The 22,058-nt window shown below is 49.3% G+C and overlaps 1 protein-coding gene across 2 annotated transcripts in view; it reads right to left on the reverse strand.

The window, feature by feature from the left end:
• Positions 1 to 387: 387 nt before the first annotated feature.
• RUFY1 (RUN and FYVE domain containing 1) overlaps positions 388 to 22,058 on the reverse strand; it is a 58,878-nt gene continuing 37,207 nt past the window's right edge. The window contains exons 12-18 of one of the 2 annotated variants that reach the window (XM_078067651.1): positions 9,036 to 9,133; positions 7,332 to 7,451; positions 6,559 to 6,688; positions 5,147 to 5,241; positions 2,991 to 3,039; positions 1,563 to 1,640; positions 388 to 741 (exon numbers count right to left, since the gene is read on the reverse strand). In XM_078067651.1, the coding sequence (XP_077923777.1) occupies positions 454 to 741; positions 1,563 to 1,640; positions 2,991 to 3,039; positions 5,147 to 5,241; positions 6,559 to 6,688; positions 7,332 to 7,451; positions 9,036 to 9,133 (858 nt within the window). In that variant the 3' untranslated portion in view covers positions 388 to 453. Of the gene's footprint in view, positions 777 to 1,562; positions 1,641 to 2,990; positions 3,040 to 5,146; positions 5,242 to 6,558; positions 6,689 to 7,331; positions 7,452 to 9,035; positions 9,134 to 22,058 lie in introns of both variants that reach the window. The other variant, XM_078067652.1, reaches the window with a different exon arrangement.

Consider the following 22,058-nt stretch of genomic DNA (forward strand, 5'->3'; position numbering starts at 1 on the left):
CCGGACCGGTCGGGTGGGGGTGAGCATGCGCGGAGCCCATTTTCATAGCTGATGAACAGCACCTGTCCTGGCCCTGCTTGGGAAAGTAAGAACTGGTGGCCTGGCAGGTGCTTCCCACAGGTGTGTCCTTTGGAGCGCACTAGATCAAGCTGTCTCTGTGTCAACTCCGGGGCCTAGGGAACACCCGAGCTCTGGTGACGGGGGTAAGGTCACTTCCTCCATGCCTGTCCTGTCCTTGGCTCCCCGGGCAGGGCCAGCCTGCACCCTGGGCCTCCCCCAACCCCCGCCGAGGGTCGGTAGTCCTGGTCCAGACTCGGGGACACGGGGGTGGCTCTGAGGCCTGCCCCCGAGGCCGTCCCTGTGATGCCGGCAGTTTGTGCACCAGCGTGAAAAATAAAGGCTTTTATTGCAGGTCTAGAGACATATTCACAAGGGTGGGGCACGGCCCATTTCTCAGCTGACGCAGGGAAGACACGGTGTGGGGGGACGGGAGCGGGGTGCTCGCGACAGCAGTACAACCGCGGTAGGGCCGCTTGGTTTTGTGAGCGGGGGAAGGTGACAGGAGCAAAAAGACGAGGCTCCCTTGGAGCCCCAGCTGGGGGCGCAGCCGAGGCGGAAGGCAGGCCGGGCGGTCAGTGGCCGGATGACGAGCAGCGCTGCAGAAGCAGGGTGTGGCAGCTGTCGCACACGCGCACGGGCCTGGGGTACGAGGGCAGGGCCAGCTCGCTGCTGGAGCACGTGCTGCAGAAGATGTGGCCGCAGTGGCGGCAGTGGTGCTGGGGGCGCGAGGGGGCGGTCAGGGCGGGCGCGCCTCCACCCCCCCCAGCAGGGGTCCTCCGCCAGTGCGCCGGATGCCTTCCGACCCCCCCCCCCCCAGCAGCAGGAAGGGTCCTCCCCCAGCGCGCCGGACGCCTTCCGACCCCCCCCAGCAGCAGGGGTCCCCCGCAGCAGGGGTCCTCCCCCAGCACGCCGGATGCCTTCCGACCCTCCCCAGCAGCAGGAGGGGTCCTCCCCCAGCACGCTGGACGCCTTCCAACCCCCTCCCCCAGCAGCAGGGGTCCGTTCGGGGGTGGGGGGCGGGGTGCTGTCTGTGGGCTGGACAGGCTTCCAGTCTTGCTAGGGACCCGTGTCCTGCCCCACTGCTCCACCAAAGCCCCATGAGCCCTGGACCAAAGGCTGGGTGCGGGGACCCCAGTCCTGGAAGCGGAAGGCAGAGTCCCCGGGGCTCGGGCCCTGCCCAGACCGCCGCTCAGCTTCTGGGGCCGTGGATGCCTGTCTAACCACGGGTTCTCTAGAGATGGTTTCCGCCTCATTTAGCCAGATTTTGGTCCTGTTGCTGACAATGAACTTCGACTGACACACTCACCTAGTGTTCTATACGCGAGCACCCCAAGTCCCAAAGAAATCTGCCAATCCTTGAAAGGACGGGTGGGGACAAGCCGGGAAGCCGTCTGCGGGGGTCAGCACAGCAGCGAGCGCGGGCGCATGCGGTGGCCCGGGTCCCACGGGAATGGGCTGAAGGGGAGCTCCTGTGGGAGCTGCTGGAGGGCCACCCCACGTACCTTCCTCCGGGAGATGGAGAACTCCTTCTCACACTGCTTACAGTGCGTCGCTTCATCATCCTTCAGCCACGTATGGCCCTGAGGGGGCAAGACCACAACAATCCCACTTTGCGGCTGGGCTCCTGACCGACCTGTAGCTGTGTTCCGACTGCCCAACATCAGGGCCTTTTGAGGGTCTCCTTTACAGGGACCGCCTCCCCCCCAGACGCCCAGACGCAGCCACGGCCGGAGCTCCGGGGCTGCCGACCGCCCGCCCTCTGGCTCAGGCTTCCCAGCCCCTGCAGGTCACCCCTGGCCTCCAGCCAGGTTCCCCGGCTTCCTGTCACCCAGACTCACCCGCCCCGTCAATAAATGCCCTTGGGCCGAGGCACCCAGAGCCTGGATCTAGTGCTTGCAAACCGACCCTGGTGGAGATCTGCTGCAGACGGAGAGGGGCCAGCCCTGCCACGGCGGGCCCTGCTGAGGGACAGAAAGCAACGCACCGGGCGGGGGGGGGGGGGTGCTGGGAGGTCCCTGTCCACGTGCTAAGCCCCCAACCCGCAGCACAATGCGGAGAGGCGGGATCTGAGGCTTTAAAGCTGCCTTCTGGAGATCTTTCTAAAGGAAAACGAGGATGTGCCATTTACGCAGCCAGAGGGACTGAGCGCTCAACGGGGCCAAAGGCCTGAGGAGCTGTTCCGGCTCCTTCGCATCTGGCGGCGACAGAGCCACCTCAGGAGCTGCAGCGTGACGCCCTACAGCTCGTCCGGGCGGTGCTGCTGGCCGTCGCTGGCCGGCACGTCTGGGCAGGGCAGGGGTGCCCTTCAAGGAGCTTTCCAGGTACAAGGGAGGGAAGCCAGTGCCGCCCAGTTCACATCCGGCTGCTGCGACGGCTGGGACAGTCGGCCGCCCCGACCTGCCGGATGCCAGGGTCTCCGATCCGGTGGAGGGCGGACTTGCCTGTCCCAGCTGGGCTGTCCCTTCCTCTCTCAACTGCCCCCCTCTCCCCCATCCACGGCCCAGCTGGCCAGCCTGGCGCCTGGACCGGGTCACCTGGTCCCACGCGTCCCCGCCTGCCCTAGGTGGCGGGCAGCCTTCAGCCCTTCCCGAGATGCTCCAGAGACGCGGCCCGGCTCGGGGTGGCCTCGGGCCCCTCACTTGCTCCCTATTTAAAAAAATCCCTGGATCTCTTTCTGCCACTTTTCCCTCCCTTCATTTGGGCTCCTGTGATCTAGGCCTGCTCTTGAACGTCCAGCTGAGGGGCCGGAATCAGGACGGAGGTTGCGGGCTGGGCCCCACCGCCTGCCAGTGTCACACGTCCCCGGGTCACAGGCCTCTGGGACACATCCCTCACCTGACTCGGGAGAACCTGAGCGCCCAGGGCAGGAGCGTGAGCTGACTAAGCCGGGGGCAGTGATTCTGAGACTAATAACGTTAACAATCCAGTACCTTCAGGGCCTTGTTTACTTCTTTGATGTCTTCCATCTTCAGCTTTGATCTTAAAAAAAATAAAATAAAATAAAGATGATTTATAGCCGTGCGAGGCTCTCAAACTCAGCAAGCCCACAGCTGTTTGATTGGCTTCAGGAGGGTGACGGCTTAGGAGAGAGCAGCCCCATACAGGAGTTGTTCCAGAACACGCTCTCTGCCTTTTATCATCCCAGAGTCACCTCATCATGTTGGCTCATGTCTGCCGCGCTCTAGGAGCCTGTGGAACGAACGTGGTCCCAAAACAGACTGTGGAGCCTGCGAGGTTTAAAAAGACTTTGAAGTAGTTGCAACCATTTAAAAATTGGGAGGGCGCCTGGGTGGCTCAGTCGTTAAGCGTCTGCCTTCGGCTCAGGTCATGATCCCAGGGTCCTGGGATCGAGCCCCGCATCGGGCTCCCTGCTCAACGGGAGGCCGGCTGCTCCCTCCACTGCTCCCTCTGCGTGTGTTCCCTCTCTGTTAAATAAATAAAATCAAGAACTGGAAATAATTTCCTAGAAGTCAGGTTCCTGGCTTCTCCGGGCAACCATTCCTGCATGGGACATGTGCCTGAATGGGGGTGCGGGGCCCCCCCACAGCAGGCACCCAAATCTGCACGGCTCCTCTGGCCCCTTTCCTGCTGCCTGCTCCTTCTAGAACAGTCCTGCTCCGAGGACAGGTTCACCTGCTCCACCCTTGTTAGAGGAAGAACAATTCCTTAGTCGTCCACATAGAAGACAGGCCTGAATGTGGTCTACACTGGCAGAATTCAACCAGATAAAATGAAACAGTGTATCTGTAATTGCAGGCTGGGGGGGGCGGGGAGGTCCGGAGCCTTTTTTGAAAAGCTGACATTAGCCTAAACCGTCACTGGATCAACAGAAGGGTCAAAGTGGCAGGGCTCTGAGACACAGACGAGACTTCCAGGGGAGGACTGGGAAACTGAGCATCAGTCCCGCCCGAGCAGCTCAGAGACAGGCCTGCAGTCTGACAGGACCAGAAGCTGCCCGGGGGGCGGGGGGTAACCGGGGGACCCCAGGTCAGGACGGCAGCCCGAACGTGCAAGCACATCCCTGGGAAACACAACTCGGGAAGGATCCGGACGTTGCCCAGAGAGAGAAACCGGGCAGCTGTGTCTAGCTGGTGGAGGCTCTGAGGAGAGCCCTGTCCTCTGTCACCTGGTGTCAGCTTGCAGGATGGAGGGAAGAGAGAGGGAGGGAGGAAGCACCAAGGATGTTCCTTGGGGATCCCTGGCGACGTCACACGTCCTCGACACAACCCCAGCGCAGCCTGACTAATGCGTGTGCTACTACGGTGTGTTTCTAGCTGCTTCTCTGTCGGTCCCCATGTCTGGACCTCTGGTCACAGGCTCCCATGGGGCCCCCATCTCTCTGGTCACTGTGCTTGGGGAAGGCGCCAGAACAGGACCTGGTGGGGGCCAGAGCCACCGGTGAGGGAGCAGGACGGCAGACTAGGAGGGAGAGACTGATTCCCGATGGCTTTTTTGGCTTGAGACAGTCTGAACTGGGTTTCTGTCCCTCTGCAACCAGGAGTCCTGACTCCTAAGGAGAATAAAGCTCCCCAGCGGCTTTGAAAACACAGTCATCTCACAAATGAACAAATCCTACAGTCTGCAGTGTGACCTATCGGACGGGCCAGAGCAACCTGGCAGGATGGGGACCCCGGGGGGAGGGCTATCAGGTCAAAGGAGAGAGAGCAGTACCCAGCAGGACAGACAGACAGATGCTGGTAGACGTGAATATCCAGAGAGGGGGGCGGTGGTTGTGCTTAATGCCACAGCGGGTGGAATCCTCAAACCACGGCAGGCCCCCCGGTCTGACTGCGGGCCAGCAAGCACCCCACCCACCGCCCCCCTGGCTTGCTTGGGACCTAGAGGCTGAGCTAGTGAACAAGAGGGTTCACTAGAAGGGATTTCCTAATGCATTAGTTAAACCGGCACTGTGTCTCCGAGGCCTGACTTCCTGGGGGGTCGCCCTGGAACACCCGGCCCTCCCGTTCCTGGACAGCAGAACTTGGTTTGGGGCCCGGTGGGCAGGCTGGTGTGACTCCGGAGAAGGAGGGGCAGGCCCAGTGGCCACGACGCAGGTGGCGGGGGGGGGGGGGGGCGGGCTTCTTACTGGCTGAGGTGCAGGCCCATTTCCTGGAGGGCTTGTTCCTGCTCGTTGCAAACCTTCTGCAGCTCCGCCTTCTCGTCCTGGAGCTCCCGCAGCTCCTAAAATGGACCAACCAGAGGCCTGACACACTCATGTAATTGCAGCGACAAGCAGGTCAGAATGTTTTTCAAGAGCAAAAAGCAGTTTTGTTGTGTTAATCTCATTTGAGCTGCGGTTATTTCATGGATGACTTCTCACTAGCCTGTTTCTCCAGAACGGGCACCTGCAGTGGGGACAGTGACATGGGACAGGAAAACAGCTATGTGCAAATCAGTCACCCACACAGGCTGAGCAAGGCCTTGCCCATCTGAGTTGCTATTAAAAGGCCGTTTAAACACAGAGAACTGCCTCAAAACACGCACAGATGAGCCTTATGCAGGAGCGGGGGATACCTGCACAGTGAATGCTCATTTGAATAAATAGTTTTTTGGGAAGGGCTGGTCTCAACTTCCCGAAAATGAACGACCAAGGCTGATGGAGGCCAGGATGTGGGATCTCACGCCCAGCCCGAGACCATGTGCGCGTGTGGGGTGAAGCTCACACACTGATAACCACTGTCCTCCAGGGCCAGGGACCCTGGAGGACACAGGCTGGCAAGAGCCCTGACAAAGACCCAGGACAGTGATTTGGGGTTCAGGGCTGACGGAGAGCAGCAGGGCTTAGGCCTGAGTGGCGGGCATGTCCCTCCCAGCTGCCCCTGGGCCTTCTGCCCCAGAGCCTGGTGACACCTGCTCTGACGTCAGACATGTTCTGCTTGTGTGTGTACGTAAGTGTGGGTGCGGGGCAAGAGGGTATGCAATTCAAATCTTAGACCAAAGTGGAATCAAGGGGGGAAGATGCAGAACCTTCTAGGAGTCCTCTTCTGCGCTCCATTTCTTCCCGTCCCCTCTTGGAGCCTGAGAGGCTCTTGTGGAACCTCTCCCCTCCCCAGTGGTTCCCACCCCTGGCCCAGTGGGCTCCCCCGGGGAGGGGCTCTTAGACACTTTCCACCAGAGATCAGAGGACCTTTGTGGGCTCATTCAGACCGTGCAGCAGTACCCATGATCATGTTCAACGCAACGAAATCCCCAAGGATCCTCCGCCAGGGCCGGTGTGTGGCCGGTGTGCCTGAGATGGCCTTTGCCCGCCTCTGCATGGCTGGCCCTCACTTGTCTTTTGAGTCAGCCTCCGGGGCACGCTTCCCGGACTACGGCCGCCACTGCGGGCTGTCCCCCCCATTTCATTCTCCCCACCGCACTGCTCCCCGAGTGGCCGGTGTGCGCACCAGCCGCCTGGCGCAGAGGCTCCATGCCGCGGCTCTGGCTGTACCAGGGGCTCCGTGGCAGGGGCTCCTGGAGACGGCAGCAGCTCTTCCCCTCCCGGGCCGGCTGCCTTACCTTTTTTAATCCTTCCACTTGCTGTAGCTCTGCTCGGAGTAGAGAGGAAGTGTCCTTCTCCTGTTGTAATTCTCGCTGAAGAGCCTGTCTCTGTTCTTTTTCTGATTTCAACTCTTTCTCTAGACTGGAGCTGTTTTCCCAAAATGAACTTGAGTTAGTCTCAGTGAGAGAGAGGCATGGAAGATGCACAATCTCCGGCCCAATTCTCCGCAAAGGAAATGGGGAGTTCACAGGAATCAGAAGTGCTGCACCTGCACCTAAACCCGTCAGCAGAGCAGGGAACCCAGGCTCCCTCTCGGGCAGGGCCACCTGCCTCTCCAGAGGGAAGACCAGGACCCCGCCGGGGGAAGCAGGCGCATGCACGGGACAGCACGCGAGCGCACAGAAAGGAAAAGAGCCCCGAGAGACACTTAGGACCGCACGAGCGGGATCCTCTACCCAGGCGGAGACCTGAGGGGAGAGCCTGCAAAACGTCGTCTGCGTTTTGCAACCCAGAGCCAGCTCCCACTGGAGAACACGGGGTGGGGGCGGGAGAAAGCTACCGCACTCCCCCTCTCACCAGGTGAGTGACCCTGGGACGTTCCTGAACCCCCTGAGCCGGCGCTCTCGCTTGCGAAAGGGGGGTCACGGGGCTTGACACACACCCCGATTCCAGCTTCGCGGGTGTAAGTGCAGAAGAGACAGCGCCTGCGCCCAGTCGGGAGCTGCCCGGCCCCGCCCCCTGGCAGCTGGCCCCGCCCCCTGGCGGCAGGCCCCGCCCCGGCCCCGCCTACCACTGCTCGTGCAGCCGGGAGAGCTGCTCCTGCAGCGCGCACGTCCGGCCCCCCAGCTCCTGCTGCAGCTTGTGGCTCCGCTCCTCGGCCCCCTGCCGCGCCCTCTCCGAGACCTGTAACCTGCGCGCAAAGAACCAGGTGTCCGTGGGAAAGGAGCTGTCCTCAAGGCTGAGGGCGGCGTCTTTCAATGTCTTGCAGCTGGGGTTTTAAACACACAGTGAAACCGTTCCCAGGGTTCTCAGCACGCGTACAAACTCGTGTAACCACCGCGGCGACCAGGAGCTCCGTCATCCTGGAAAGCTCCCTAGTGCTGCCCTCTGGGGTCACCCCTAAACCTGGCAACCACGGATGTGCTCTGACACCGTGGCTCTGGCTTTTCGAGAACGTCCTAGAAATGGAATTATTCCTCATATAACCTCTTGAAACTGGCTTCCTTCGCTCAGCGCGGTATCTGAGATCATTCCAGGCTCCTTCCGATGGCCCAGTATTATTTCATGGTAGAGGCTGACAGTTTGTTTCTCCTTCATCAGATGAAAGACCTCGATTCGCTTCTGGTTTTAATTGTATGCACAGACCTGCTATAAACATTTGTGTACAGGTTTCTGTGTGAACATTAGTCTTCACTGCTCTTGGGCACATACCCAGCAGTGGGATTGTGGGGATATGATAAGAGGATGTTTAGCTTTATTTTAAGAGACTGTTCTCCACGGTGGGGGTACCATTTGGCATCCCCATTGGTAAGGTAGGGGAGTTCTAGTCACTTTGGAGTCTTGTCAGCACTCAGTGCTGTCACTAAAAAGATACTTAGCTGTTCTAATACATGCACAGTGACCCCCACTGTGATTGTAACACGCACGTCCCTGCCGGCTAGGGATACTGAACGTCTTTTTGTGTGCTGGTCCGCCATCCATATGCCCTCTTTGGTGAAGTGTCTGTTCAAGCCTTTTGTCCATTTTTAAATTGGATTGTTTGTTGAGTTTTGAGAGTTCTTTACACGTTCTGGATACAAGTACTTTGTCAGCTATGTGATCTGCAGATTTTGTCCCAATCTGTAACATGTCTTTTTATTCTCTTAACCGTGTCTTTCATAGAACAAAGGTTTTACATTTTGATAAAGTCCAATTTATCAAAATTTTCTCCCATGGACCCCAGGCTTTCATGTCACGTCTAAGATCTCTTTGACTAACCCAAAGCCACAAAGATTTTCTCCTATATTTTCTTCTAAAAGTTAGAAATTTTAAGTTTTCCATTTAGACTTATGCTCCATTTCTAGTTAATTTTTGAATAAGGTATGAGGTGTAGATTGAGATTCATTTTTCTGATTGTTCCAACATCATTTATTAAAAAGACTTTCCTCGCTCCACTGAACTGCCTTTGCACCTTTGTAAGAAAATCAGTTGCCATATTCTTGTGAGTCAGTTTTCAGACTCTCTTGTGATCCACTACTGACTGATGTGGAAATGTGACCGTGACGATGAGCTCACTGTACCCGTCTGACCCCCTGGGAAGACAGTGTGATACAGGAACCCAAAGTTTGATTAAGGGAATACGCACTTAGGGCTGGGAATTGGACCCCTTCAGCAAGACTCGGATCCCAAAGGCCCATCATCCCAAGTTGTCTGTACTTGTGAGAGAAACTCCAGGTCCAGAGAATGTCCCCATCTCCTAAGGAGTATGTGCCAGGGTGGGGGGTGGGGTGATTACCTTTCTTCCATCTGTTTCATGCTGGACATAACTTGGTTGTTTTTTTCTTCAAAGGATGTGATGGCTTCATTCTTCTGCTGTAAACAGCTCTCTGCATTCTGCCAAGGAAAGGAAAAGGGGTCACACTCTGCCACTCCCTCACCGCCGGGCCTGCTCGGGATTAAGAACAGGTTTGATTGCACCCTCTACTTTCACAGCACTTTCAGGAGCATTTTGTTAATTGCTGCTCTTCCCCACAGCCCTGGAAGACACAATGGGTTGAAGCGCTCACTGTTATCAACAGAAAGAAAGGCCCAGAAGGAAGTAAGGAAGTAATGAGCCTTTCCTCTATGAAAGGTCCATGTTCCTTTTCAGAAAGGAACATTAGAGTGGGATCTGACAACATTACTGAGCTGTTCCCACGTGCCCAGCACACCTGTGAGTTCTCCGGCCCTGGCAGGGGTGGTTAGCCCCCCTTCTCTAGGCAAAGGGAGGCTGAGAGAGAGCGTTGGGGTGGAGACTAGCGTGCATGCGCCAGGACAGCATGCTCACACCCATGACTATGTGACTTCTGAATCCAGGCTCTGAACCAGAGCCCTGGACTGGGCAGGGGGTGGGGGGGATGGCAAAAAGCACCATGTTCCTGTGTGTCTACAAGAGATGCTTTTAAAATAAAAGGATACAGAAAGGCTAAAGACAGAAGGAAGTCCTAATAAATTCCCAAGAATAATATACAGACTGTATTCTTGGACCTTAATGTGATACAATTAGACATTAACAACACAAGAATGACTAAAAACGCCTCATATCTTGGAAACAAAACTAAATGGCATTATTACTAAAACTACTGAGCTAAACATATAAACCAGAGGAAGAATTATGAAATACTCAGAGGTAAAATCTAGTGAAAACACTATGCAATATTGTATAGTACTGGAGATGCACTGAGTGTAAGATGTGTCTTAATTTTACACACCACTGAGAAAGAAAAACCTGCTACTTGGAACACGTCAGGCCACCGACTGTAAGATGCATCTAGGTTTCAGAGATGCTAAGATGTGATTTTGTTAAAATTTGAGGGCCAGAGCTAAAGTAGCACTTGCGGGTAATTTTTAACTTCAAATAGCATTTTTGTTATTTATTTTTATTTTTTTAAGTAAACTCTGCCCCCCAGTGTGGAGCTTGAACTCATGACCCTGAGATCAGGAGTCACACGCTCTACTGACTGAGTCAGCCAGGCACCCCCAAATGACATTTTTATGAAAAAAAAAAAAAAAAAAAAAAAAAAAGATAAAGCAGATGAGCTAAGCATGCATTTCAGCAGCTGAAAATGAACTACAGAGAAGACCCAAAGAAATCAGAAAGAATATAATAAAAGTAAGCGTAGATAGAAGTCAATGAAAAACATGGGAACAAAAGACAATGCAGAGTATTAGGGGAAAAAGGTGGTTCTTTGAAAAGATTATTAAAGAAGACACACTTCTGGCAAGAAGGAATACAGAAAATAGAAAATGCAAGTAAGAAAATCCTGGATGAAAGAGATTTAAAAACTTTGTAAAAGAACATTATAAACAACTATGAGTTAAAACATTTGAGAACCTAAACAAGATACATTTTGGAAAAAATATACCAAAATTGTCCTGAGAAGAAATAGAAAGCACAAATAGGTCAGTAGCATTTAATAACTTGAAATGGTCATCAAAGTCACCCTGCTTCCAAAGCCTCAGACCCAGGTAAATCCTATAACATAGGTGGATTCTCAAAATTTTCAGAATAGACACTTGCTATCTTGTATGAATTATTCCAGAGAAAGAGAGCTTCAAGAGAGCAGGAAAGCATATAGTGCCAACCCAATCTTGATTCTGAAGGCAAATAAGGTCAATAAGAGGAAAGATCACTAGAGGTCCATCTCAAATATAAACACATATATTTTCTTTCTGTTGATAACACTGGGCGCTTCAACCCATTGTGTCTTCCAGGGCTGTGGGGAAGAGCAGCAATTAACAAAATGCTCCTGAAAGAGCACGCGTGCATCAAGAGTATATATAAATATGTCATAATTAAGTAGGATTCCAAGAATGTTAATCAGCATAAATTACAACACAAATAAAGGAAAAAATATGATTATCAAAATAGATACAACAGGGGCACCTGGGTGGCTCAGTCACTTGAGCATCTACCTTTGGTTCAGATCAGGATCTCAGGGTCCTGGGATCCAGCCCCGCATCGGGCTCCCTGCTTAGCGGGGAGTCTGCTTCTCCGTCTCCCCCTGCCACAACTTGTGCTCTAATAAATAAATAAAATCTTAAAAAAAAACCCCAACAAAATAGATACAATATAGGGGAAAAAAAGCATTTAATAAATTCAACACTCATTCATGATAAAACTAAGCAAACAAGAAACAGAAGTGAACTTCCTTAACTTACTGAGGATCACACAGCGAACATCTAGCAAGATTATAGCTAATGGAGAAACTTTTAGATGCAATCCTTTTAAGAGCAGGACCACAAGTTTGCTCGTTGTTTCTGCTGTGTAATGTAGTATTGGAAAGCCTGGCCAATGCTCTAAGAAATAAAAATTGAGGGTAAAGAGATTAAACTCTATTTGCCAATGATATGATCACTTCCACATAAAGCCAACAGGATCAAGCGAGGAACTGTCTGCCCCTGGCGGTGTGCCAGGCTGCTAACAGGAGATCAGGCCTGCGAACACACGAGCTCTTTTCTATACCAGTAAGACCTAACCAGATGATGTAGCCAAAGTAAGGCACCGGTCACATGAGCAACAAGAACTACAATCCAGGAACTCACCTGGAGAAAATGCAAGACTCTTACCCAGTAAAAAGGATAAAAAAAGAGAAAAAAGAATTATCTGACTAAATGAAAATCTACCCCATGCTCTTGGATGAAATGACTTTATATGCTATGGAGGTCAATTTTTTCTCAAGTTAACCTATAAATCCAATGTAATCCCCATTTATGAAATCCAGTTGGATTTTTTTTTTTTTTAATAAATTTAGCCTGGGACCTCCAACCTCGATCCTGGCCCCTGCTCCAGTCCTGCCTGCCCCCACTGCTCATACTGCCCCTGCCTGGGGCCCGATCCCAGCTCAGTTCAGCTGGATTTTTATTAAAAAAATTTTTTTTAAAGATTTATTTTAGAGAGAAAGAGCACACGTGTGCAAGTGGGGGAGGGAGTGAGGGAGAGAGAGAGTCCCAAGCCAACTCCCCGCCCAGCATGGGGCTCGATCCCACGACCCTGAGATCACGACCTGAGCCAAAACTAAGAGTCAGATGCTCAACCAACTGAGCCACCCAGGCACCCCTCTGCTGGATTTCTAAAAGGGACTTTATAAATTGTTCTAAATTTTTTGTCAAGAATAAAGGTTTACAAATAGATAAGTCAATCTTAAAAAGAGAGGAAAAAATTAGGGGGCAAGGAGGGCAGGCTTGACCTCTGTAATGGGTTGAGTTCCATCCCTCCCAAATCCATATGTGGAAGCCCTGGCCCGAGTACCACACAATGTGACCTTATTTGGGAAGTGGGCTGTTGCAGACATAATTAGTTAAGATGAGGTCAAAGTGGAGTAGGGGGGCCCTTAATCCAGTATCACTTGTGTCCTTATCAAAAGGGGAAATTTGGACATAGTCATGGACACAGGGAGCAGACCAAGTGAAGGATCGCCAATGGTGGCCAGCAACCACCAGGAGCCCTTAGGACACAGGGACGCTACAGTCTTCCTCACAGCCCTCAGAGGAGAGCAACTGTGCGGACTCCCAATCTCAGACTCCTGGCCTCCAGACTGTGAGACAATGAAGCTCTGTCAAGCCACTCTGTGGTACTTTGTTACAGCCAACTTAGACATAAAACATACTACAAAGCTATGGTGATTAGGTAACTCAGATAGACACACAGAACAGAGACCTCAGGGACGGTTCCACCTTATGTACGAACTTGATCTATGATCAGGGTGGCACCACATATGAGAGAGAAAAGACTGGACTAGTTTTGAAGTGGCTAATGATATGGAGAAAACCACACCTGGATCCCTCAGTAAGGCTATAAATGAAAGTCAACTCTAGACATTAAAAACCTAACTGTGTCAGGTTTATAAAACTAGTGTAGAATGTCTTTGACACCTAGGCTTGAGAAAGGGCTTCTTAAAATCCCCAAACTGCAGCCCATAACGTGAAAAATCAGCACATTTGACTACACCAAAAATAAGGACTTAAGGATACCAGAGAAGAGAGTAGAGGAGATCTACCACAGGTGAACCAATAAGGGACTAATATTCAGACTACACAGAATGACCGCTAATCAACAAGGACAAGACAAGGGGAGGGTCTAAGATGGTGGCGTAGGAAGACCCTGAACTCTCCTCCTCCAGACACACCAAACCTATACCTACACCTACAGTGATTCTCCCTAAGAACAGAAGGCAGTTTCCACCCCAACAGAGGGACCACACGGAGAAGGGCAGGAGAGGTGGAGACATAGTTAGGACGGGAACCCACCCCTGATGCCGCCTGTGCAGTGGGGCGGGCTAGCAACTGCAGGTGAACTAAACCCAGAGTGTCTGCCAGGCGCAGGGGGAGTTGCTAGAATGCTCCCCAGGTGGGGAGGTGCTGGTGAGGACCACTGCTGATGGTCCCCCTCCACCTTGACAGCACAGACAGGAGCGCAGTCTGGCCATTCTAGCCGGCCCGACACCTCAGTGAGCCCCCGTTTCCTCACTCATCAGCCCCAGGCATCCCCCTGAGGCAGCCCTCCCGTCTGAGCTCACCCAAGCTCCAGCTGTCCCACCAAGGCGGACCCAGTGCAGCACAACTGGGATACCCCTGATGGTGCCCGCTCCAGCTGCAGCTCTCTTGCCAACACAGTATGGGTGCAAAGCACCTTGGGACACCCCAGGCCCATACCGGCTTCAGCTCTACACGACTTGCTAGGACACCCACTGCCCAGAGCACCCTAGGACCCTCCCCACCCCGAGTCTGTGCCCACTTCAAGTATCCCATCAGGCCCTCTACCCCATGTGGAGCACCTCGGGACCTCCTGGCCTATACCCACGTAAGCTCCGGCCATCCCACCAGGGCCTCTGCTAGGCAGAACATCCTGGGACCCCCTAGTCTGCACCTACTTCTCCAGCTGTCCTGCCAGGAACCCCCTGCTTCATGGAGTACCTTGGGACCCACTGGCCCCTGCCCCCGCTCAGCTCCAGGCTCCCATGGAGTGCCCTGGGAACTTCAGCACGTGCCTGCTACAGCTCCAGCCAAAGACAACAGGCACATGCAGACCACACAGTCCTACACTCCTTTAAGACTGGGAGACGTAGCTGTTCTGCCCAATACACAGAACAAGCACAGAAAGTCAAGCAAAATGAGGAGACAAAGGAATATGCTCCAAATGAAAGAACAAGACAAAACATTAGAAAAAGAACTAAAAGAAATGAAGGTACGTGATCCACCCCAGAAAGAGTTCAAAGTAATGGTCATAAAGATGTTCACTGGACTTGACAGAAGAGTGGATGAGCTCAGTAAGAACTTCAACAAAGAGAAATTATAGAAAAGAAACAATAAGAGTTGAGGAACACAAGAACTGAAATGAAAAATACACTAGAGAGAGTCAACAGCAGATTAGAGGATGCAGAAGATCTGGATCAGCGATCTGGAAGACAGATGGAAAATGGAAAGCACCCAAGCGAAATAGCAAAAAGAAAAAAGAATACAAAAAAAAAAAAAAAAAAAAGAGGCTAGTTTAAGGAACATTTGGAACAGCATTAAACATGCTAACATCTGCATTGTAGGTATCCCAGAGGGAGAAGAGAGAGAGACGGGGGCAGAAAACTTATTTGAAGAAATAATAGCTGAAAACTTCCCTAACCTCACCTGGGGGAAGGGAGCAGAGAGAGCCTCAAACAAGGTGAAGCAATGGAGGTCCACACCACGACACATAATAATTAAAATGGCAAAGATAAAAGAGAAAGAGAGAATCTTTTTTTTTTCTAAGATTTTATTTATTTATTTGACAGAGAGAGAGATAGCGAGAGAGGGAACACAAGCAGAGGGAGTGGGAGAGGGAGAAACAGGCTTCCCGCTGAGCAGGGAGCCCGATGCAGGGCTCGATCCCAGGACCCCTGGATCATGACCTGAGCCAAAGGCAGACGCTTAACAACTGAGCCACCCAGGTGCCCCGAGAAAGAGAGAATCTTAAAAGCAGCAAGAGAAAGGCAAATAGTTACGTACAAGGGAAACCCCGTAAGGCCATCAGCAGATTTTTCAGCAGAAAATTTGCAGGCCAGAAGAAGAGTGGTATGATGCATCCAAAGCACTGAAAAGAAGAATCCTATGACCAAGAGTACTCTCTACCTGGCAGGAGAGATAAGGAGTTTCCCAGACAAACAAAGTGAAAGGAGTTCATCACCTCTAAACCAGCCTTATAAGAAATATTAAAGGGGCTTCTTTAGTGAAAAAGAGGAGGCCATAACTATAGTAAGATACTTACGAAAGGGAAAAACTTCACTGGTAAAAGCAAACATAAAATAAAGGTAGGAGATCAATCACTTACAATTCTAGTAAGAAGGGTAAAACACAAAAACAGTAAAATCAATTGTATCAAAAAGTAGTTAAGGAATACACAAAATAAAAAGATATAAGATATGACATCATATACATAAAAAGGCAGTAAAAACCTAGTGCATTTATTTACTTATTTTTAAATATTTTATTTATTTATTTGAGAGAGAGAGAGAGAGCACGCAAGCAGGGGGAGCTGTAGGCAGAGGGAGAGGGAGAAGCAGGCTCCCCGCAGAGCAGGGAACCCAATGTGGGGCTCGATTCCAGGACCCTGGGATCATGACCTGAGCCGAAGGCAGATGCTTAACTGACTGAGCCACCCAGGCACCCCAAAATGTAGTGTTTTTAGAATGTGTTCAAACTGGGGCGCCTGGATGGCTCAGTCGTTAAGCGTCTGCCTTCGGCTCAGGTCATGATCCCAGGGTCCTGGGTTCGAGCCCTGCATCGGGCTCCCTGCTCGGCGGGAAGCCTGCTTCTCCCTCTCCCACTCCCCTTGCTTGTGTTCCCTCTCTCGCTGTGTCTCTCTCTGTCAAATAAATAAATAAAATCTTAAAAAAACAAAAAAGTGTGTTCAAACTTAAGAGACCCTGAACTTAATATAAACTGTTATATACTCAGAATGTTATATATGAACCTCATGGTAACCATAAATCAAAAACCTACAACAGATACACAAAAAGTAAAGAGAAAGGAACCTAAGCACAACACTACAGAAAGCCATCAATCACAAGGGAAGAGAACAAGAGAAGGAACAGAGAAGAAGTACAAAAACAACCACACAACAATGAACAAAAAGGCAGTAAGTACATACATGTCAGTAATAGCTTTATTGTTTATTTTATTTATTTATTTATTTTTAAAAGATTTTATTTATTTGACAGAGAGAGCGAGAGAGGGAACACAAGCAGGGAGAGTGGGTGAGGGAAAAGCAGGCTTCCTGCGGAGCAGGGAGCCTGATGCGGGGCTCGATCCCAGGACCCTGGGATCATGACCTGAGCCGAAGGCAGGCGCTTAACGACTGAGCCACCCAGGTGCCCCTTTTGTTTAAGTTTTATTTATTTAATAAATAAATAAAGAGAGCACGCATGCGTGCAAGTGTGCAAGTGAGAGGAGGGGCAGAGGGAGAGAGAAGCAGACTCTGTGCTGAGCAGGGAGAGTGACTTGGGGCTCATTCTCACAACTCTGAGATCATGACCTGAGCTGAAATCAACAGTCGGACACTTGACCAACTGAGCCACCCAAGCGTCCCATCAGTAGTAACTTTTAAATATTTTACTTAATTGAGAGAGAGAGAACACACGCTTGAGTGAGTGTGTGTGAGCAGGGGGGAGGAGCAGAGAGGGAGGGAGGGGGAAAGAATCTCATGACCCTGAGATCATGACCTGAGCTGAAACCAAGAGTCGGACGCTCCACTGACTGAACCACCCAGGCGCCCCATCAGTAGTAACTTTAAATGCAAATGGTCTAAATGTTCCAATCAAAAGACACAGGGTGACAGAAAAAAAAAACAAGACCCATCTATATGCTGCCTCCAAGAGACTCACTTCAGACCTAAAAACATACAGACTGAAAGTGAAGGAAGGGATAGAAAAACATATTGCATGCAAATGGAGGCAAACAAAAAAACCCCCCAAAACTGGGGTAGCAGTACCTACGTCAGACAAAATAGCATTATATAATGATAAAGGGATCAATCCAGCAAGAAGATGTAGCAATTGTAAATATCTGCGCAACTCACACCAGAGCACCTGAATACATAAAGAAGCTATTAACAAACATTAAGATAGAGACGCCTGGGTGGCTCAGTTGGCTGAGCGTCTGCCTTCGGCTCGGGTCGTGATCCCAGGGTCCTGGGATCGAGTCTCACGTCAGGCTCCTTGCTCAGCAGGGAGCCTGCTTCTCCCTCTGCCTACCTCTCTCTCTGACAAATAAAAATAAAAATCTTAAAAAAAAAAGGAAAAAGAGAAAAAGGAAAAAACAAACAAACAAACATTAAGATAGAAACTGACAGGGGCACCTGGGTGGCTCAGTCGTTAAGCGTCTGCCTTCGGCTCAGGTCATGATCTCAGGGTCCTGGGATCGAGCCCCGCATCGGGCTCCCTGCTCAGCGGGAAGCCTGCTTCTCCCTCTCCCACTCCCCCTGCTTGTGTTCCCTCTCTCGCTCTCTGTCAGATAAATAAATAAAATCTTAAAAAAAAAAAAAGATAGAAACTGACAGTAATACAATAGTAGGGGACTTTAACAACCCACTTACATCAATGTGTACATCATCCAAGCAGAAAATCTATAAGGAAACAGAGGCTTTGAGTGATACTCTGGAGCAGATGGACTTATCCATACAGAACATTCCTTCCTAAAGCAGCAGAATACACATTCTCTTCATGTGCACATGAGACATTCTCCAGGATCGATCACGGTAGGCCACAAAAGGAATCTCAATAAATTTAAGAAGACTGAAATCGTATCAAGCATCTTTACCCACCACAATAGTATGTAACTTGAAATCAGTTACAGGGAAGAAAAACAACACAGAAGAAACACAAACATGTGGAAGCTAAACAACATGCTACTAAACAACAAATTGGTCAAACCAAGAAATCAAAGGAGAAATTTAAAAAAGTACCTGGAGACAAATGAAAATGGAAACACAATGGTCCAAAATCTTTGGGACGCAGCAAAAGCAGTTCTAAGAAGGAAGTTTAAAGTGATACAGGCCTCCCTCCAGAACAAGAAAAATCTCAAAGAAACAATCTAACTTTAAACCTAAAGCAGCTAGAAAAAGAAGAGCAAAAGCCCAAAATCAGTCCTAGGAATGAAATAATAGAGATAAGAGTAGATTAAGTGAAATGGAGACTTAAAAAACAATAGAAAAGATCACATGAAATCAAGAGCTGGTTGTTTGAAAAGATAAACAAAACTGATAAACTTTTACCCAGACTCATCAAGAAAAAGAGAGAGGACTCAAATAAATCAATTCAGAAATGAAAGAGGAAAAGTAATAATTGACACCACAGAAATATGAAGGACTATAAGATACGACTATGAAAAATCATATGCCAACACATTGGACAACCTAGAAGAAATGGATAAATTCCTAGAAACCTATGATATTCCAAGACTGAATCAGGAAGAAATAACCAGTTCCTAGTGGTGACACTAAATCTGTAATAAAAAAACTCCCAATGAACAAAAGTCCAGGACCAGATGGCTTCACAGGGGAATTCTACCAAATATTTATTTAAACAGAATTAATACTTAATCTTCTTAAACTATTCCAAAAAAAACAGAAGAGGAAGGAAAACTTCCATATTCATTCTTTGAGGCCAGCAGTGCCCTGATGCCGAAACCAGAACAAAGGCACTACAGAGAAAACTACAGGTGAAGATCTCTGATGAAGACGGATGCAAGAATCCTCAATAAAATATTGGTGAACTGAATGCAATCATCCATTAGAAGGATCATTCACCACAGTCAAATAGGATTTACTCCAGGATGCAGAGCTGGCCCAGTATCTGCAAATCAATCAACGTCATACAACATATTAACAAAATGAAGGGTAAAAACCATATGATCATCTTAATAGATGCAGAAAAAATATCTGACAAAATGTAACATCCATTCGTGATAAGAACTCTCAACAAAGTGGGTTCACAGGGAACATACCTCAACATCATAAAGGCCATACATGATAGACACACAGCTAGCATCAGACTCGATGGGGAAACACTGAGAGCTCTTCCTCTAAGGTCAGGAACAAGACAAGGATGTCCACTCTCCCCACTTTTATTCAACATAGAACTGGACATCCTAGCCACAGTAATCAGACAACAAAAAGAAAAGGAATCCAAGTTGGTAAGAAAGAAGTAAAACTGTCACTATTTGCAAATACATGATACTCTATACAGAAAACCTGAAAGACTCTACCAAAAAAATTTTACAACAGATAAATGAATTCAGTAAGGTTGCAGATACAAAATTAATATACAGAAGTCTGTTGTATTTCTATACACTAATAACAAAGTAGCACAAAGAGAAATTAAGAAAAAAAAAACCCCATTTATAATTGCATCAAAAATAATAAAATATCTAAGAATAAATTCCACCAAGGGGGTAAAAAACCTATACTATGAAGACTATAAGACATGGATTGAAAAAAACTGAAGATGATAGAAAGCCAGACCATGCTCACAGACGGGAAGAATAAATACGGTACTTGTACAGAAACAGATACCTAGATCGATGGAACAGGATGAGAGCCCAGAAGTAAACCCAAGCTCATACTGTCAATCTACCAAAAAGGTGGCAAGAATATACGAATATACGATGTCTTCAACAAATGGTGTTGAGAAAACTGGACAGCTACATAGAAAGGAATGAAACCGGACTGCTTTCATAAACCACACACAAAAATAAACTCAAAATGGATTAAAGACCTAAATGTGAGAACTAAAACCATAAAAATCCAAAAAGAAAGCATAGTGCAATCTCCTGGGACATTGGCCTTAGCAACATTTTTCTGGCAAGGGAAACAAAAGTAAAAATAAACTATTGGGACAACATCAAACTAAAAGTTTTTGCATACTGAAGGAAACCATCAACAAAATGAAACGATAACCTCCTGAATGGGAGAAGACATTTGTAAAGGAGATGTCTGATAAGGGGTTAATATCCAAAATATACAAAGAACTCCTACAATAAACCACAGCTAAAAATAATCTGATTAAAAATGGACAGAAGACCCATTTACATGTTTTCCTACAGAAGACATCCAGATGGCCAACAGACAAGTGATTGGTGCAGCCACTGTGGAAAGCAGACTGGAGGTTCCTCAAAAAAGTAAAAATAGAAATATTATATGATCCAGTAATTTCACGAAAGAAAATGAAAATACAAATTCGAAGAGATACCTGCACCATTGTTTACCGCAGCATTATTTCCAAAGGGCCAAGATATGGAAACAGCCCAAGAGTCCATCAACGGATGAATGGATAAGTGTGTGTGTACACACAACAGAGTATTACTCAGCCATCAAAAAGAATGGGATCTTGCCATTTGCAACAACATGGATGGATCTAGAGGGTATCATGCTAAGTGAAATAAGTCAGAAAGTGAAAGACAAAAACCGTGTGTCGGTGCCCACAGTTTAGTGGCCCATTTATTTCACCATATACGATTTCACTTATATGTGGAATCCAGAAAACAAACCAGAAAAAGACAAAAAAATACAGAGAACAAACTGGTGGCTTCTAGAGGGGTAGGGCATGGAAGAAATAGGTAAAGGAGATTAAGAGGTAAAATTTCCACTTACAAATAAGTCATGGGGATGAAAAATATAGCACGGGCAATATAGTCAATAATACTGTAATCATGGGGTGCCTGGGTGGCTCAATTGGTTAAGCAACTGCCTTCGGCTCAGGTCATGATCCTGGAGTCCCAGGATCGAGTCCCGCATTGGGCTCCCTGCTCGGCAGGGAGTCTGCTTCTCCCTCTGACCCTCCCTCCTCTCATGCTCTATCTCATTCTCTCTCTCAAATAAATAAATAAAATCTTAAAAAAAAAAAAGAGCAAAAATTCTCAATGCTTTAGAAAAAAAAATAATACTGTAATCATGTTGTATGGTGATAAGATGGTGACTTCACTTTTCATGATGAGCTCTGTGTAATTGAACTTGATTCACTGTGTTGTACACTTGCAACTAATGTCAACTAAACTTCAATTTAAAAAAGAAAACAAGGACTGGGGGCCTGGGTGGCTCAGTCGGTTAAGTGTCTGCCTTCAGCTCAGGTCATGATCCCAGGGTCCTGGGATTGAGCCCCGCATCGGGCTCCTTGCTCAGCGGGGAGTCTCCCTCTCCCCTCCTGCTTGTGCTCTCTGTCTCTCTCTAATAAATAAATAAAATAAAAAAAGAAAGAAAGAAAGAAAAGAAAACCAGGACAAAAAGCATGAACAGGCAAGAACAGGAAGCACGAAAGGCTAAAAAACATACGAGGGGATGCTGTGGACACTCACTAGCCGAACAAACGCATATAAAACAGCACACTCAGAATACAGATGTCAGCAGACCGCGCTGGAGGGGGCGGCGCGTGCTGGTGCAGCCCTTCTGGAAAGTGATGCGGCTGGGCTTCCACAAACCAAGGACCCAAAGCATGGGCCAGAGAGACGCCCCCCCGCACCCCTCCAGAGCCCCTGGGGGGGGGGGGGACGTGTAGACCAGCCGCCATGGGGGTGTTCGTGCTGGCGGAGTGGCAGGAACAGTGTCCACCACTGCGGGGATGGGCAAGAAGCAGTGACCGCATACACCAGGACTAACCCCTTCAAAGCCCAAACCAGGTGCACCCCGGCTGTGTGTAGCTCTGAGGGGGAAAAAGGAAGAGAGCGACGCACAATACCACCCATGTAAATTACAATTCACGTACTCAAGATGATGTGCATTTTAGAATGACAACTATCCATACAAAATAAACACTCTAGA

Source organism: Halichoerus grypus, chromosome 2 (assembly GCF_964656455.1).
Source record: "Halichoerus grypus chromosome 2, mHalGry1.hap1.1, whole genome shotgun sequence".
In the NCBI taxonomy this organism is placed as follows: domain Eukaryota; kingdom Metazoa; phylum Chordata; class Mammalia; order Carnivora; family Phocidae; genus Halichoerus; species Halichoerus grypus.